We start from the raw sequence: 14,755 nt of genomic DNA on the forward strand, positions 1-14,755 counted from the left end.
GACCATGTTTTCTGAATAAACCCAAGTAAATTTTGAAGTATGCAATCCCATCACTACCATTAAGCAGATCACCTGTGACACCTACTTAGACACTAATCTACTGCATGTCTTAGTGGGTAGTTCTTACACCTCTATACCGTGTTTCTCTCAGCTCATTAAGAATGCTTACCAGGGTACCACCTTATGTTTGTTACAACATCTTGCCATGGGAGGGCAGCAAATGGGAGAGAGCTGTGACTGAGTAAATGCTAACAGTACAGCTCTATGGAAGACACCTTAAAATTTTCATGGGCACTTGTCAGCAGAGACACTGTGTTTTTCCAAGAATTTTTTCACGCAAAGAACTTTGGAAAAGGACAAGAAAAAATGCAAGTAGGTTTTCAGTTTCACATATGAGATGGCAGGTAATGTTTTTATTCCCTCATATACCACATGCAGTTTAACTATAAGAACAACAAAATACCCTTGAATAGTATAAAGAATATTTTAACAGTGTCATTAGCTACCCCACCGTATAGTTCTAAAGTTCACACTTGTGTAGATTGCTTTAATCGAAGAAGGAAAAGAGAGTTACTGATTTAAATAAATAAGCACAGTCAAAATTATGGAAATGCACAACATGCCCAGATACGTCAGCAAAAAGTAAGAATGAGGTATCATATAAAAAGAACTGTCTGGTTCTGCCCAGTGCTAGGAGTCTGATTTGTCAGGAAAAGTATAGTGACTCAGCATACAGAAAGGTTTTCAAATCCTTTTTGTGCAAACTATTCTTGCATACATATTAAAACGAGAGATTAACATTTAGTCATCACCAAAATTAGGCTGAAATTTCAGACCAGAAAGTCATCTGATCTTCTAGATCAAAATTTTGTGCTGGAATATTATTAATAGGCTTTTAATAAAACTATTACGAGATTGGCTGTTAGTCTTTCTTCAGAGCAAAGCTGGAGACATGTACCCTGATGTTTTAGCATCATTACTTAGTCTACCAGGATAATGTTAATTTAGGATCTCAGAACACCTTGGTGCTTTGGCTTCCTCCCCCTACATGGCCTGGAGTGGCATATTGAAACTAAGGAAACATGAAGAAGTTCAACTAATAAAAATCTTAGCATTTTAAGCAAGGAGATCCAACTAAGCTACAGTTGGACCACCCATGGTTACACTACAGGAACAAGACCAGTAACTAAGATGGCATTTACAACCACGCACAAGTATACCCCATACTAACCAGTTTTCCTCCAAACTGGGCAGCTGAAGACACAATGACCACAACCAGGGTCCTTGCTCTGCCAATCTAATCTGCCTGACAAGAACACAAATGTGGCTGTCAGGCACCAGAACAAAACCGTGTTCATTCCTTTTTCCTCAATTTTGGTCAAGATGAAAATGCCTCTTTGCCAAGATACAGCAAACCAGGGACTGAAAGGCGTCAGGCACTGACTACATGAAACATCAATACTTTCAGCTACTAATCCATATAAACCCAATAAATAATTCATAATTACATATAAATTGTGCACCATGGATGCTGAAAAGTCCTCGAGGGAGACCAGCTCAATAGGCATTCTTTACCCTTTAAGAGCAAAAATCCCTCTTCATAACTAGAACTGTCAATCTGAAAGCCCATGGTCTGCAGAGAAATACTTTAACCTCCACCACATATACATGCAAGGCTTTATTATGTTCTAATCCAAGTGGTTTTGTAGACTTAAGCCACTGTTTGCATCATAAATGGTAGCTATTCCATTAAAACTAGCTTTTCAAGAGATTCCCTCACACCTCTCCACCTTTCTTTGCAGGTACATAGTGTTCTTTAATCTAAGAAAGTGAAGTTTTACTCCACAAAGCAAGTCTCTTGCTTTGGCTGAACGTGGCCTTTTGTCTTTGGGAATGTCAAGAAGAGAGTTTAAGCTGAAGCACTTGAGCAGCAGCTGTCCCCTTGCTTTTTCAGGCTCTAATTCCCGGTTTCTTCCTTGATGTTTCAGATGCACAGTTTTCAAACGGGCAGGAGCTCCGGGGGATACTCTCCATAGCAATATTTTGCAATGGGGTCTCTATAGGTGTTTTCATGCTGCACACTCTGTTGGGAAAAGAGGGAGAAGCCCTTAGGAAAACAGGCTTGTTAAAAAACACCTCTCCAGTGTAAGAAAACCTTATTCCCTTTCCATAAAGGGCAGTAAACAGTGCTGTTTACATGCTGTTGTCCCCCTTCCCCACCCCCAAGATACCACCATGGTATGAAAAATTTAAAAAAATTAGTTTGCAACATTACAACACACAGCTGTAGACCTGTAGCTAAACACCCTCTACTGGAAGTTCCCAGGCAAGCTGCACTCAGATTGGTTGAGTTCCCAACCATCTAGGTATGCAATGCCAGGCTTTTGCCCATGCACATCTACTAAGCAAATTCCATTAAACAAAACACCAATACAGTAATTTGCAGTAGGTGAAACCAGAATCAGGACACTGAAGCAACCCACCCTCAAGCTTTAAGGGTCCATTTCAACCTATACCCTTCATTTATGATTCATATCTAGTTTGTAGTATGAGTGTTTGCTTTGATACAAAGTACAGGAATTGTCCCTATCAACACCTTCCTGTAGGTTGAGTGTTTTGGTTGGAACAAAACTACTGATAACCTTGCTGGCTTTAAGATTTGTGGCTTTAATTATAGATACCCAGCTTTTGTTTATTTTTAACATCAGTTAAAAATACTATAGTGAGCAGATTTACTCTGATTACCCAGATGAATGTCAGCTCATGGGAATCTAACACGGTACTACCAGGTAAATAGTCTCTGAAGCTGCTGGGAAAAAAAGCACACTTGTCCTCCCCCATGGCTCCCTTTCTCCCTCAAAAGGGACTGGTAACTCATTAGGGTAAGCAGAATTGTAATTGGTTGGTTTCATTCCAGCCTAGTATTCTTTATGCTGTGTATCTCTAAGTAAAAGTCAGCATCTACTTCTGTAATGCTCAGAGCGCTTTTTGTGCCTAGTTTAGAAACTGTCTCCCCTCTTTTTCAGACAATACTCAAAGATCATATCTTAAGTATGTGTATACATGAGGATTTAGATATCCACAGCACCAATTTCCCCTTCCCAATCCCCTTCTTAGATACTTTTTGACTCCTCCCTTTTCTACTTTCCACTTCACACTGGACATGCTGTTGCATCTGACCTGTGATGAAGTCCTGCATTTGGCCAGACACAACTCAAAGTGATCTTCCACAGCCATGAAGAGGTTCTGGAAAGCTATAGCTGCCCGGTTCAAGAAACGCTCAAGAAGATGTTGCTGGGAAAACCAGGGGGAGAAAGAAAGACTAATGTAAGTTACTTAAGGGAGTGGAATAGGAAAAAAAAAGAGTAGATTTTTTCATTAACTTGCAGAAGCAATTAAGGCTACAGAAGAACAAAGTTACCCAATACTTCTCATTCCCTTGGTTTTTTTAAACGTCTACTTTGAATATCCCATATTTTATAATAGAACACAAGGCACTTGGAACTGTGCCTGGTTCATGAAATACGAGGAAGCACTGCAAAACAGAGTCAAAATAGCATAAAAATAGCAATAATGAAAATTTTGCAATCAAAGAACCACAAAGGATCATTCTGTGGCCAAGACACTTAATTGGGAACAAGGAGATCTGGGTTTGTTTTCTGACACTTAAAGTCTCTTAATCTTTGTTCCTTGGTTTTACTTTCATATCCACTAGGAAATAATTACATTTCTCTTCTGTGTAAGGAATGTTTTTAATCAGTTGCAACAACGATAGGGGCTGTAAACAGATTGCAATGGATGTGCGTCCAGGCCAATGTCCCCTGCTCCTGGGAGGAAATGATTTGCATTATCCTCCACAAACTTACTCAGCCATGAAGAAACATACCCATGTTGCTGTCATAAACAAAAAGCATGATATACTAAACTCTCCTGAGTTTCATTCCTACCAGAACCTCTGGATAAATGTTATGGGCAGCAAAAGGAAAAATCCTTCCTTTGAAAAATCTGAAGGACATTGAAAAGATGCAAATTTTATTCCATGATTGATCTGAGCTGTGTCTCATTAAGTGAAGTACCAAAACATCATGATGGCCTGGAGGCATAACTGCATTCTCTAATGGTGCATCTGCTGGTATCCTACATTCCTGACAATGACTTACTACTAAGCATCCATGAAGATAATTAAGAATTTCACCTGAAATGAGAAGCGGCAATAGCATTTTCTAGGGTAGGAGGTTAAATATTAATATAAGCTATTATTACAGCTCGCTAAAGGGGGGAACCTCCCCAAAAAAATCAATTTTGGAGGAATCTGTCCCATTAGAAAAACAGAGTTTTGCTGAAATTGAAAGGGTTTGTGAAACTGTGCTAGTTTTCTAAAGTTTCATTTTGGGGCATGGGTTGTAGGGCAGAGGATGGAGGGGAGAGTAGTGTTTACAACTTCAAAACATCCCTTTTCAACCTTTTCAGAATGAAATTTCTCAGTTTTTGTTCTGACACGACTAGGTTTTGAATTTTTAAATATAGAAGAAACAAGCAAAAGCTGAACTCAAAAAAACATTGTGAACAAACTACGTTTTCCTCTTCTTTCTGTTCTCATTATATAACAAAACATGAAATTCATGGATTTTGTAATAGAAAAAGACAAATGTCAAAATCGTTTACAAAACGTAATTTGTCCTCTGCACAGTGCTAGTTGCTATACAGTATTTATAGGACAATCTGTTTTGGGTCCTCACAGGTTCTCTCTGTTTACAGGATCCCCTGTAATGAATACATTCCTAATTAATTAACATCCTTGGACACTAAGCCATATAAGCAAACTAAGAACATATGAAAAACAAGAGAGACTCTGGGCACCTTGTTAGGCTGCAGGCAGCAGGAGACACAGTATTCATACACGCTGCAGCAGCCATTGGGCAGGCAGCTTTCACAGCTGTACAGTTTTGTGTGAGGCACGTTGACATTACAACAGCCATTCACCAACAGGTCTTTCCTTTCACAGATGTAGCCTGAAACACAAAGAATAGCCCTAAGCAGGATCTACTCCCCAGCATCTCTCACAGGAGCAGGCTCATGCAATGAAATGGTCCTGTAATAAAGAGTGCACATGTGTAAAGACTGTGGTATATGTAGAATCCCATCATTCTAGGACAGGTAAGCCTGAGGATTTCTTATTCTGATCTATATCCATAACCAACCTGAGCATTTGGCCTAACAGGAATTTTTTTATGATGTGATCTGTAAGTTGTTTCGAGACTAGAATGTCTCAAGATTCAGCATCTCCTACATGAGTATTGCATAGTCATATTATATATACATTGCACATAATGTAATACTAAAATGTGTTCTCTAAATGATAAAAGCTTCCAAGATTTTGCACAATCCCTTACTGTGGGGAGGAGGGGAAAGGAAGTATAATATTTATGTGTAGCACCTGCTTAGGTTAATGTTATTTCCATTCTCAGTCTGAAAGAGAGCCTGATTATGTACATAACACTGACAGCACTTAACATTAGAAGGATTCTTAACTCCACATGTCCAGAATTGCATATATCTAGTGTTTCTGGATATAAGAGTAATCCTAACTTTACTCACAAGTAAGTAAATGTCTGGTACGGCTCACTTCAGTTTCTATTTGTACATCCCACAGGTTACCACACAATTTTTACCACACAATTTTTGCATGACAGGGAATCTCTGGTCAAGAAAGGCTCAGCACTCAATTAAGAGGTGCATGATGCATCCAAAGTCTTTCAGAAGCGTGTACAATGCTTGGCTGCTTTTAGTGTTGCCCTCTGTTTAAGAAAAATGACTAGCTCATTCTGAGTGCTTTTGAAATCTGAAGAATAATAGTAATATAAAGCTGATGTGATCGGTCTCCTGTGGAAAATACTACATTCTTCCACAAGTTCACACACATACACACTAGTAATATCAGAGTACCTGGAATAGTGAATTTATTTTTGCAACTTTTTATTGTCCAAACTCCCCTTAAACAAAAAAAAACGGGGAAAAAAGCCTCACAGGAACTGCTCAGGCTGTCGGACTTACCAGGGTTGGTTTGTTTTTACATTCTTTCCTCTCTATGGCCCAGATTCTTAGTGAGTAGTAGTGTCTCCTATTGAAATGAAGCATGCTCACAAATGGCACCAACTACCTCAGGTATGAATTTTGCAAACACCTTAACAGAATCCCAGAGACAGCTAGAGCAACTTACTTCACTGGGAAACAGTATTGTGCCAGGATACAAGACATTTCCACATTGATGTAATTACATCCATTTTCTACACTGATGTAAATTGCTTCGGGATTCCAGGCAGACAATGAGCAGCTTATCCCAGGGCGGCAGACTCAGTTTAGGCTACTATTACCAGGCCTCTGCATTAGGTTCCAGGAAGCAGATAAAAGTATGTTTGTTTTGCACAAATGATTACTCCTGGGTGAGCCGCAGACACATTGCACAGACCTTTGCTGTAACTTACGCTAAAAGTACCATATACTAATTCTACACTGAATTAGATAGAATTACCTTGGGGTTGGGGTTTAAATCATCTGTTGGCTATGTGTGCACACAGCTGTAAAACATGTCAGGTATCCATGGCCTTCTATTCTCATGAACGAGCATTTCAGACATTACCCAGATCAAAACAGTTTAGTGTATAAACAATGCATTTAGAGTGGAGGGACTGCTATTTGAAAATCTCAGCAAAGATGTAAAAGTAGGCAAAGCCATCAGTATCATAGTCTGCACAAGAGATTCTTTTCAGTAGCCTTACCCAGTTCATCTGTAATGAGGAGCTTCCCTTGGACAGAATTCCTGCACTGGTTACTCAGCTGACTGCCGTTTCCCAAGCTGAACTGCACCTTCCATACAATGGGCTGCTCATGGTCCTGTACCTGAAGGAGGTTTCGATCTCGTACTGACCTTTCTTCCTGTCAATGACATAGAAGAATGGAGATGAATATGTAGATTCCTTCTCTTACTTCATTCTGCCAAGTGTGCATAATCATGGAAATCAGAGCTGGAAAGGATGTCAGGAGATCATCTACTCCAACCCCCTGCTCAAAACAGAACCGTGTACTTTGCAATCCTACATAAATAGAAGTTTATGTTAGCAACAAGGGGAAGGTCAGACAAAGGGTGTGTCCCTTACTGAATGGGGGAGGTAACCTAGTGACAGATGAGGAAAAGGCTGAAGTATGCAATGCCTTTACCTCGGTCTTCACAGGCAAGCTCAGCTTCCAGATTACTGCACGGGGCAACACAGTTTTGGGAGAAGGTGAAAAGCCCCCAGTGGTGAAAAGAACAGGTTAGGGACTATTTAGAAAAGCTGGATGTGTACAAGTCCATGGGGCTGACTGCACATCCACTGGCCATTATCTTTGAAAACTCATGGCAACGGGTGGGGGGGGGGGGGGGGGGGGGGGGGTGTCCCAAACTATTGGAAAAGGGCAAATACAGTGCCCACCTTTAAGAAAATTAAAAAGGAGGATCCAGGGAACTACAGAGGAGTCAGTCTCCCTCATTCCCCAGAAAAATCAGGAGCAGGATTTCTAAGCATTTGGTATCTTGCAGTGACATCACGGGCTGGAGCCAGGGCAGAGCTGTGATCTGCTACCCACATGCCCTGGGCAGCGGCGTGCAGCCAGCAGATCTGTCCCACACTGTCACTGCCGCAAAATCCCAACCCTGGCCCCAGCCCTGCACCCAGCCGGGTGCCCTGCCAGCACTGTTTGGGCCGGTCTCCATAAAAAACCCTGGCCTCACGCTGTCATGGCCCCACTGCTCCTGGCATCTCCCTGGAAACTGGCAGGAGCAACATGGACACGGACTGCTGAGAAGGGCCAGCAGCTGGATCTGCCATTTTGCCCACCCCTGTGCTAGACTGTTCTCAGTGGTGGCAGGTGACAGAATAAGGAGCAATGGTCTCAAGTTGCAGCCAGGGAGGTTTAGGCAGGATATTAGGAAAAACTCTCACACTTGAAGGTAGTTAAACACTGAAATGAGTTACCTAGAGTCATGGTGGACTCAACAAAGCCCTGGCTCGAATTATATAAATCGGGAATGGTTCTGCTTTGAGCAAGGGGTTGGACTAAATGACCTCCTGAGGTCACTTCCAACCCTAATTTTCTGTGATTCCATGACCCCCAACTATCTCACCCCAGCCAAGACTTTGTCTGCCTGGGTCTTAAAAACCTCTAAACATTGGTGACGTGTAGGGGGTGTACGTGGGTGCACATGCACCCCCTGATATTGGCCGTGCACTCCCCTGGAAGCTCCAGCCGTGAAACAGGAAGTGCCGCCATAAATGCACTTCTGGTTCCTCCCCTACCCTGGTCAGCGACCGGCTGCTGGGAGACACCCCCTTGTCGGCGATCTGGTGCCCCCCAGACTCAGGAGGCACCAGTCGTCCATGCCTCTGAGGATGGAGATTCCACAACCTCTCTGGGTATTGTTTCCCCTAACTAAACACATAATTGTTACAAATCTCAAGACAGATGAAACTTCAAGAAACACTGCAATAGGGAGCAACACACAGGTTGTCACAGGACGTGGTTTACCATATGTGGCATGCAACATTAAATCAACATAATTAAAAGAAAAACAACAGGGCATTATTGTAATCATTATTGCAAATTAGCAAATGCATTAGAATTCAGATAGTTATTTCAGACCCAAAAAGTAGTTGTCTCTTCATTAAATAACCAATAAATCCTGCAAATTGTTTCAGCATCCAAGAGTGGGCTCCCCTCTCCACATTTTACCAGCCCCCTTTCAAAAGCAGGGGACCGAAAAACAACAGCACAGGCACTTCTGCAATACCTTCCATGCGTAGATCCCAAACACTTGGTAGTAATTATCTCTCATTGCCCACCCCTCACGAGGTTGTAAAATAGTACCTTTTCCAGTTCAGAGGGAGACACTTAGGCAGACAGGTTAATCTTAAACTACTGTTCTTGAAAGCATAGACTTTAAACACTACATAAAAATTGCTAATGCTATACACAGACTGACCATTAAAGGTGCTTTCCTCTACATCATACCAAGTGAACACTTGAGGATACATGCTGGAAGTCATTCAAGAACAGCTAGGCCAAGTCTACTTAGAGATAAAGGAGGTCTTAAAATACTTCAGGTTGTGTATGGAAAACCAGGCTACAACAAGAACCTTCCAAACCTGCTCTGCAAAGAAGAATAGGCACAACCCAGGTTATATATGGGTGACACTTAAAAGAACAAGCATTAAGAAAGTCAGTTGTCTGTAGAATTGCTAAGGCCTTTGAAGGGTATTATTAAGAGACTAAATCTCTCTCTCTTCAAGCAAAGATCTAATTAGGTAGATATTTTTGATGACGCTCATTTACAAAAGTTGGTGAGGCAGTTCTTATTTTTACCAACAGAACTGTAGATCATTTTAAATAAACTTTCTTTTTACATAAATAACCTGTAATTTCAAGGTCAGCTATTGAAGTCTGATGCCCGAATCCCGTTATGTTTTAACTCTTTTGCTAATAGGTTCCTGAGGTCGGCTTAGATCCTGCTCCTCCTACAGGAATGTACATACAGAGGCCCTCATGCCTGCACAATGTCCTGTTCTTGAATCAGGACCAACAATGCTGGAAGAAGAAACAGAAACATTAACGCAGGATGAGGAGATCCCTCACTATCTCCAGGCCTTAAAAAAAATTAACATCTCCTGTTTTATGTTTAAGCGACTCCACAAAGTTTAGCCAGAGGTTCCTAAAGGGCAACCTTTAGGAAAAAGTTTTCTAACTTGTATGTTTACACAGCATTTAGCACCAAGCAAGATGTACCCTGCGTCCCAAGAAGCCCACAGTCCTGGGGCCCGGTTCTATCAGGATTGGCTAGTGTTTCCTAGGCATGGTAGTTTCTGCAGGATTAGGCCTCAAGCAATAAAGAAGAGGTGAAAACAGAGAAGGGGAACATTTGAAATGCAATACTGACCTGTTTGAAGGTGCTGGTAAGGAAGTAGATGAGGGAAAGTCCAAATACAATGCCCAGGACCCAACGCTTCCTCAGCAGCTTGCGCCACACCATAGACACAAACTGCACCATCCCCAGGACCCTCGGGGTGAGGCTCCCCGGCTCTGCAACTCTTACTCCCTGATCCTCTGCACCGGCTGCCCCGGGCTCACCACTCCCCTGGATTCCCCCCCCATGCTCCCCTTTTTAATTTGGGGGGCTGGAAAAAATCTCCAGGGACAGACGGATTTTTCCAAGCGCGTTATAACCAGCTGCAACCCTCGAGCCCCCGAAGGAGGGAGGAGCAGGACAAGCGGTCGCGGGAGCGGCAGGCCGAGGCTCACGATGTGCATGGGCGAGGGGGGGCCGCCCGGGGTGGCTGCAGTGAGACCCCCGGGCCGCGCTGGCAGCCGGCTTGTCCCGGGGCCCTCCCCTCTGCGGCTCTTCCCAGCCCGGCCGCCGCCGCCGCCGCCGGGGAGGAAGGGGCGGGAGACGCGGAAGTCACGTGGCGGCTGCTCGCCCGGGCCTGGCCGGCGCGGAGGGACGGGACGGGGCGGCCCGGGTAGGTACGTGCCCGTCCCCTGCGCGCCCGGGCTGCAGCCGGCGCCGGCAGCGCGGGGAGGAGGGTTGTTGGCTGCGTGGGCATCCCTCCCTGCAGGGGGCTGCGTGTGCACGGCCCAGCTCGCCTGCGAGGGGCAGCTCCGCCGTGCCTCTGACCGCCTGCTGTGGAGCAGGGCGCGCGTGCGCCAGGGTGGGGCACACGCGGGCGTTTTGGCCCTCGGGGCACGCCGGCAGCGGCCGAGGCGAGGGCGCGGGTGCCCGGCCGCACTCCGGAGCGTGGCACCGCCTGGGCTCCGGTACCACGGCACACGCGGGCAAAATCCACCCGCTCCTGGGTGCCAGGTCGTTGGAGACAACAGATGTCTCCTCAGTTAGTAACTAACTAACCTTAGGTTTGCGGTGCCGTGGCAGGGCTGAAGAGCATCGGCCTCTTTCCTAGCCCGGTGCCGGGTTCCTTACCCTGGCAGCCTTCTCTTGGCTGCCTCTGAAGAGCAAGTCCTTCTCCTGGGGTTTTGCTGTAAAAGAGAGACAGATGGAAAGCTAGCTTTACCTCATATTCAGAGCTAATGGAGTCCTAATAGGTTGAGCTTAAAGTCAGGAACTCCTGACCTCTGATGCTGCATTCGGTCTAGGTTTACGCTAGGCCGTATCCTGCACTCAGGCCAACCTAGACACACAGAATAGCCTAGACACAATGCACTGGCATGAAGTCCTCTGGCCTGCGTGGGCCTGACTTGGACAAGCCGCTTCATTCATCTCGCTGGCTTGCATTAGAAAAATGGAAGTAATGTTACAGGGGCTCTCTGAAGTTTTGTTAAGTTGTATACCGCACCGCAGTAGAGTGCTGTTAAAATGCCAAGCGTTGATACTGTGTGACTGGATTTTTCTTCTGTAAGCCATTCCAAAACCTGAAATGCAGCCTTGAATTCAACAATAGTAATACAGCAAAAAGTCTCCTTGTGAGTCGCAAAGGACATGTCAGGAAAGCAAGTGCTGTGTGGGGTGTTGCTGGAGCTGCTGGGCAGAGTTAGTGCCCTGGTGCTCATGGCTGTGCATCTATATCAGGGGCAGGCAAAATGTGGCCTGCAGGCCAGATGCGGCCTGCCAATCCACTCTATCCGGCTCACAGGGTCCCTAAAAAATTTAGAAAATTCATATTTACCTGCCCCTGACTACCTATCATGTGGCCCTTTATGGCTTGCCAAAACTCAGTAAACGGCCCTCCGCCCAGAATAATTGCCTGCCCCGATCTACATCTTTGCTATGTACTTTAAGCCATGTTCTGACTGCCCACTAGTGATTGGTCCAACTTACACAAAAGCAAAGGGATTTCCAAAGGGATGGCTCTTGGAAGGTTGGAGCCTGATGTTTGGAAGTTGCAACTCTACCACCACTGTCCACATCTAAACAGTATTGACTCATCTGTTCATCCTGATATAGACAGAATAAAGTGTTTTCTGCAAGCTCTGGGTTTTCAGGGTTTAACTCTATAAATCAACATCATACCAATTTTTTGCATCTATTCAAATCCTACTGTACAACATCCTTAACAGGGGGTTGCCTGTATATTCTACCTGGAATGGCCTATCTGGGTGGTTTATGACTTATCTCCAGTAATCAGCAGGCTGTATTTTGGTTGTGGAATGTATGTGTAAGTGTGTATAAACATACCACGCAAATGCAATTTTGGGAATGCTTTAAAGAGAGAAATGCTAGGTAAAAGATTTGTTTTATTCTTGCATCCATGATTTATGCCATTCAGGTGCACTGCTGTGCTTTCATTTTGCCCCATGGACTTCATTAGATCTCTGCATAGGCGTGACAGTCTCCTCTCTTGTTGTAAACTCAGCATACATAATGGGTCACTTGCAGAGAAATGCATGCTCTGTTTCCATCTATCAGCCCTTCCAAATAAAGAATGAGGGGTGAGGAACATGGAAACATCAGACAAAGGAGAACAGTTGCTAAATTACATGTTTTATCTTTTTCTTCCACGGTTTCACACAACCTAAGGCTGTTTGATGATCAGGAGGGGAATATGACCAGAATGATCATATCCTTATAGAAGACAAGTATGTGTGTCACTATATACATATATAATCTCAGTGCCAGAATTATTGGAAATCAAAACTTTCTAGTTAAGTGATGCTAAAAGACCCCCCTGTCAAGGATGACTTACAGGATTTAAAGGATGTATTCCAGTCTCTCTTAAGCTGCCTATGAGATCCTGGCTAAATCATCTGGGGGGGAAAAAGGCCCCTCTTTGCCTCTGTTTCCCCATTAGTAAATGGGCCTAATAATTCTAACCTTGATAAAGACTTTTGCACAGCTTCATTCATGAATAGTCTGTGTGACACTGTCCATTCTTGCTTTCAGAATGAAATGATAATATATATACAGCAACTTTTTGAACTGTAAGGTGGTATATTGCACACCAGTTGCTTGAGAAAGGAGGTTAACTAATATAAAGTCTTCATCCTAATTCTGTGAGAAGCTGCTATAGCTCAGGGTCTGAAGTTATTATACTTTCTGTGCTTATTCATCTGCTACACCAGACCCTAATTCATTTAACAAATTGATAATTCTAAAATGAATGATATGATATCTCATACATGCAGAGGTTTGAGGGCGATGTGAAGAGTTTGCTACTGGGGATTTACCAGAATTGCAGTAGATAATAAAATTGTCTAGGTTCTTGGTTGAGGTGCAGTTTTCTTAAACACTTTTTGTTCTTTTTTCCTTTGTCTCATGTTGTATCTCCTAAATATTTCTTTCAGAAGAGAAGAAAATCACATGGCTTGAGAGCAAATGTCACATCCAGAGCCCCTCTGCTGATTGTCCTGGAGACCCTCTTCAGATTGCCTTGTTATGTTATGGAAGTCCGTGTGATCATTCACTTTGTACCACTTGATTTTGAAGACAACCTTGGTCATTCTTGCTGGCTCGGAGAGCTGTTTCTATGGGCTACCATTAATCAGTGGTGAAGCTTCTGAGTGGTGTTTTTCACAAATATACTAAACCTGATGCACTCTAGAGCCGCTATTCGAAGAAGCAGATGATTTTTGCTAACCATGTCACAGGCTGAATGGGTATCACAGCCCTCTAAGCGTGTAGGCCTGTGTTAGTAGTCACTCTGGAAATTGTTGATCTACGTTAATGTTGAGTGTATTGTGTTTTAAGGTGTTGAGGAAAATGCAGAGACGGCATAGCAGCAACACTGATAACCTTCCTCCTGAAAGGTGAGTCTTCTCCCTTCCTCTGTTTCCTTATCAATCCTCTTCAAAGGGAAATATTTGAATGAAAGTTTTGGTGCACTTCATATGGTTAGAAGATAAAATCTGGAGGAGTAAGAAAGGAATATTTCCCATTGTCTATAGCAAGACAAAGCTTGCTGGGTGGGTTAGGATATGCTCATTTTTGTATGCAATATCATCTGCTTGTCTCTGCCAGATGCAAAATGTGACCCACTGGGCCAATCTGCCCTTGTTCCCATGGTTTCTTTTAAAGAGAGACAGCCAGCTGAATTAAGGCTAAACATTAAGTTGTGTGCATATTTGGAGTTAAACCTTTTTTCCAAATTCAGCCTAACCCAGACTCCTGAAAACTGAACTTTGTGGAACTATCACAGTTCTTCTTGCCAATTTTCCTCTTGTGCTACCCCTAAATTCAAGAGGAGAATCCATTTTTGTGATGGTCCTGACCTCTATAGGTCTAGATATGAGGCCTGTTCAGGAGTGGCGGTCCTTTACTGGTCTGGCCTTGAGGAGTTCCCAAAAGAACTTACCCTCTGCTCAGTGGTGTTAAGGAGCTCTCCTAGTCTGAAGTTGCCAGATAGAATCATAGAAAATTAGGGTTGGAAGGGACCTCAGGAGTTCATCTAGACCAGCCCCAATAATATCATCCCCATCAAGACTTTGTCTACCCAGGTCTTAAAAATCTTCAACACAAGGGTACAGTACCACAACAGCATATGAAAGGGACATATCTTACAAAGTGATTTGGGAATCACAGCCAATGAGCTCGTTAGAATTTTGCACCTCATTGAGGTGCTGAACTCAGTACTAGGACTAGAGAAGTAATTTTCTAGTGCTGAAAAGCAGCCTCTTTGGGCAGGTAGATGGACTTAAAGTATGTGTGTGTAAAGTAGGCTTCCTTTACACTTAGCGGACTGAAATTACTGAGGACTCAATAGTGAAAGTAATACTT

The 14,755-nt window shown here is 43.6% G+C and overlaps 2 protein-coding genes across 9 annotated transcripts in view; one reads left to right on the forward strand and one right to left on the reverse strand.

The window, feature by feature from the left end:
- Positions 1 to 377: 377 nt before the first annotated feature.
- SPRING1 (SREBF pathway regulator in golgi 1) lies at positions 378 to 10,435 on the reverse strand. Its single transcript, XM_090063596.1, has 5 exons — positions 9,971 to 10,435; positions 6,780 to 6,936; positions 4,861 to 5,012; positions 3,181 to 3,294; positions 378 to 2,083 (listed from the first exon to the last, which is right to left on the reverse strand). The coding sequence occupies exons 1-5, from the start codon at positions 10,079 to 10,081 to the stop codon at positions 2,000 to 2,002; spliced, it is 618 nt and encodes a 205-aa protein (XP_089919722.1). The 5' UTR covers positions 10,082 to 10,435; the 3' UTR covers positions 378 to 1,999.
- Positions 10,436 to 10,481: 46 nt separating this feature from the next.
- Positions 10,482 to 14,755, forward strand: part of RNFT2 (ring finger protein, transmembrane 2) — a 54,833-nt gene continuing 50,559 nt past the window's right edge. For 3 of the 8 annotated variants that reach the window (XR_016444308.1, XM_090063593.1, XM_090063588.1), the window contains exons 1-2: positions 10,482 to 10,554; positions 13,327 to 13,788. Coding sequence is in view for 7 of the 8 variants with exons in the window: in XM_090063593.1 (XP_089919719.1) it covers positions 13,706 to 13,788 (83 nt within the window). In the remaining variant the exon portion in view is untranslated. Of the gene's footprint in view, positions 10,555 to 12,562; positions 12,622 to 13,326; positions 13,789 to 14,755 lie in introns of all 8 variants that reach the window. The other 5 variants (XM_090063594.1, XM_090063595.1, XM_090063590.1 and 2 more) reach the window with 5 other exon arrangements.

This window comes from Crocodylus siamensis, chromosome 9, assembly GCF_052110815.1.
Source record: "Crocodylus siamensis isolate JL-2025a chromosome 9, ASM5211081v1, whole genome shotgun sequence".
Classification (NCBI taxonomy): Eukaryota; Metazoa; Chordata; order Crocodylia; family Crocodylidae; genus Crocodylus; species Crocodylus siamensis.

What these genes read in the sequence shown, in the direction of transcription:
- SPRING1 (XM_090063596.1), bottom strand. Translation starts at nt 10,081, where the DNA reads ATGGTGCAGTTTGTGTCTATGGTGTGGCGCAAGCTGCTGAGGAAGCGT. An exon ending in CCTCATTACAGATGAACTGG is followed by an intron (nt 5,013 to 6,779) that starts GTAAGGCTACTG and finishes TTTGTGTTTCAG; the next exon opens with GCTACATCTGTGAAAGGAAA. An exon ending in GCTGCCTGCAGCCTAACAAG is followed by an intron (nt 3,295 to 4,860) that starts GTGCCCAGAGTC and finishes TGGTTTTCCCAG; the next exon opens with CAACATCTTCTTGAGCGTTT.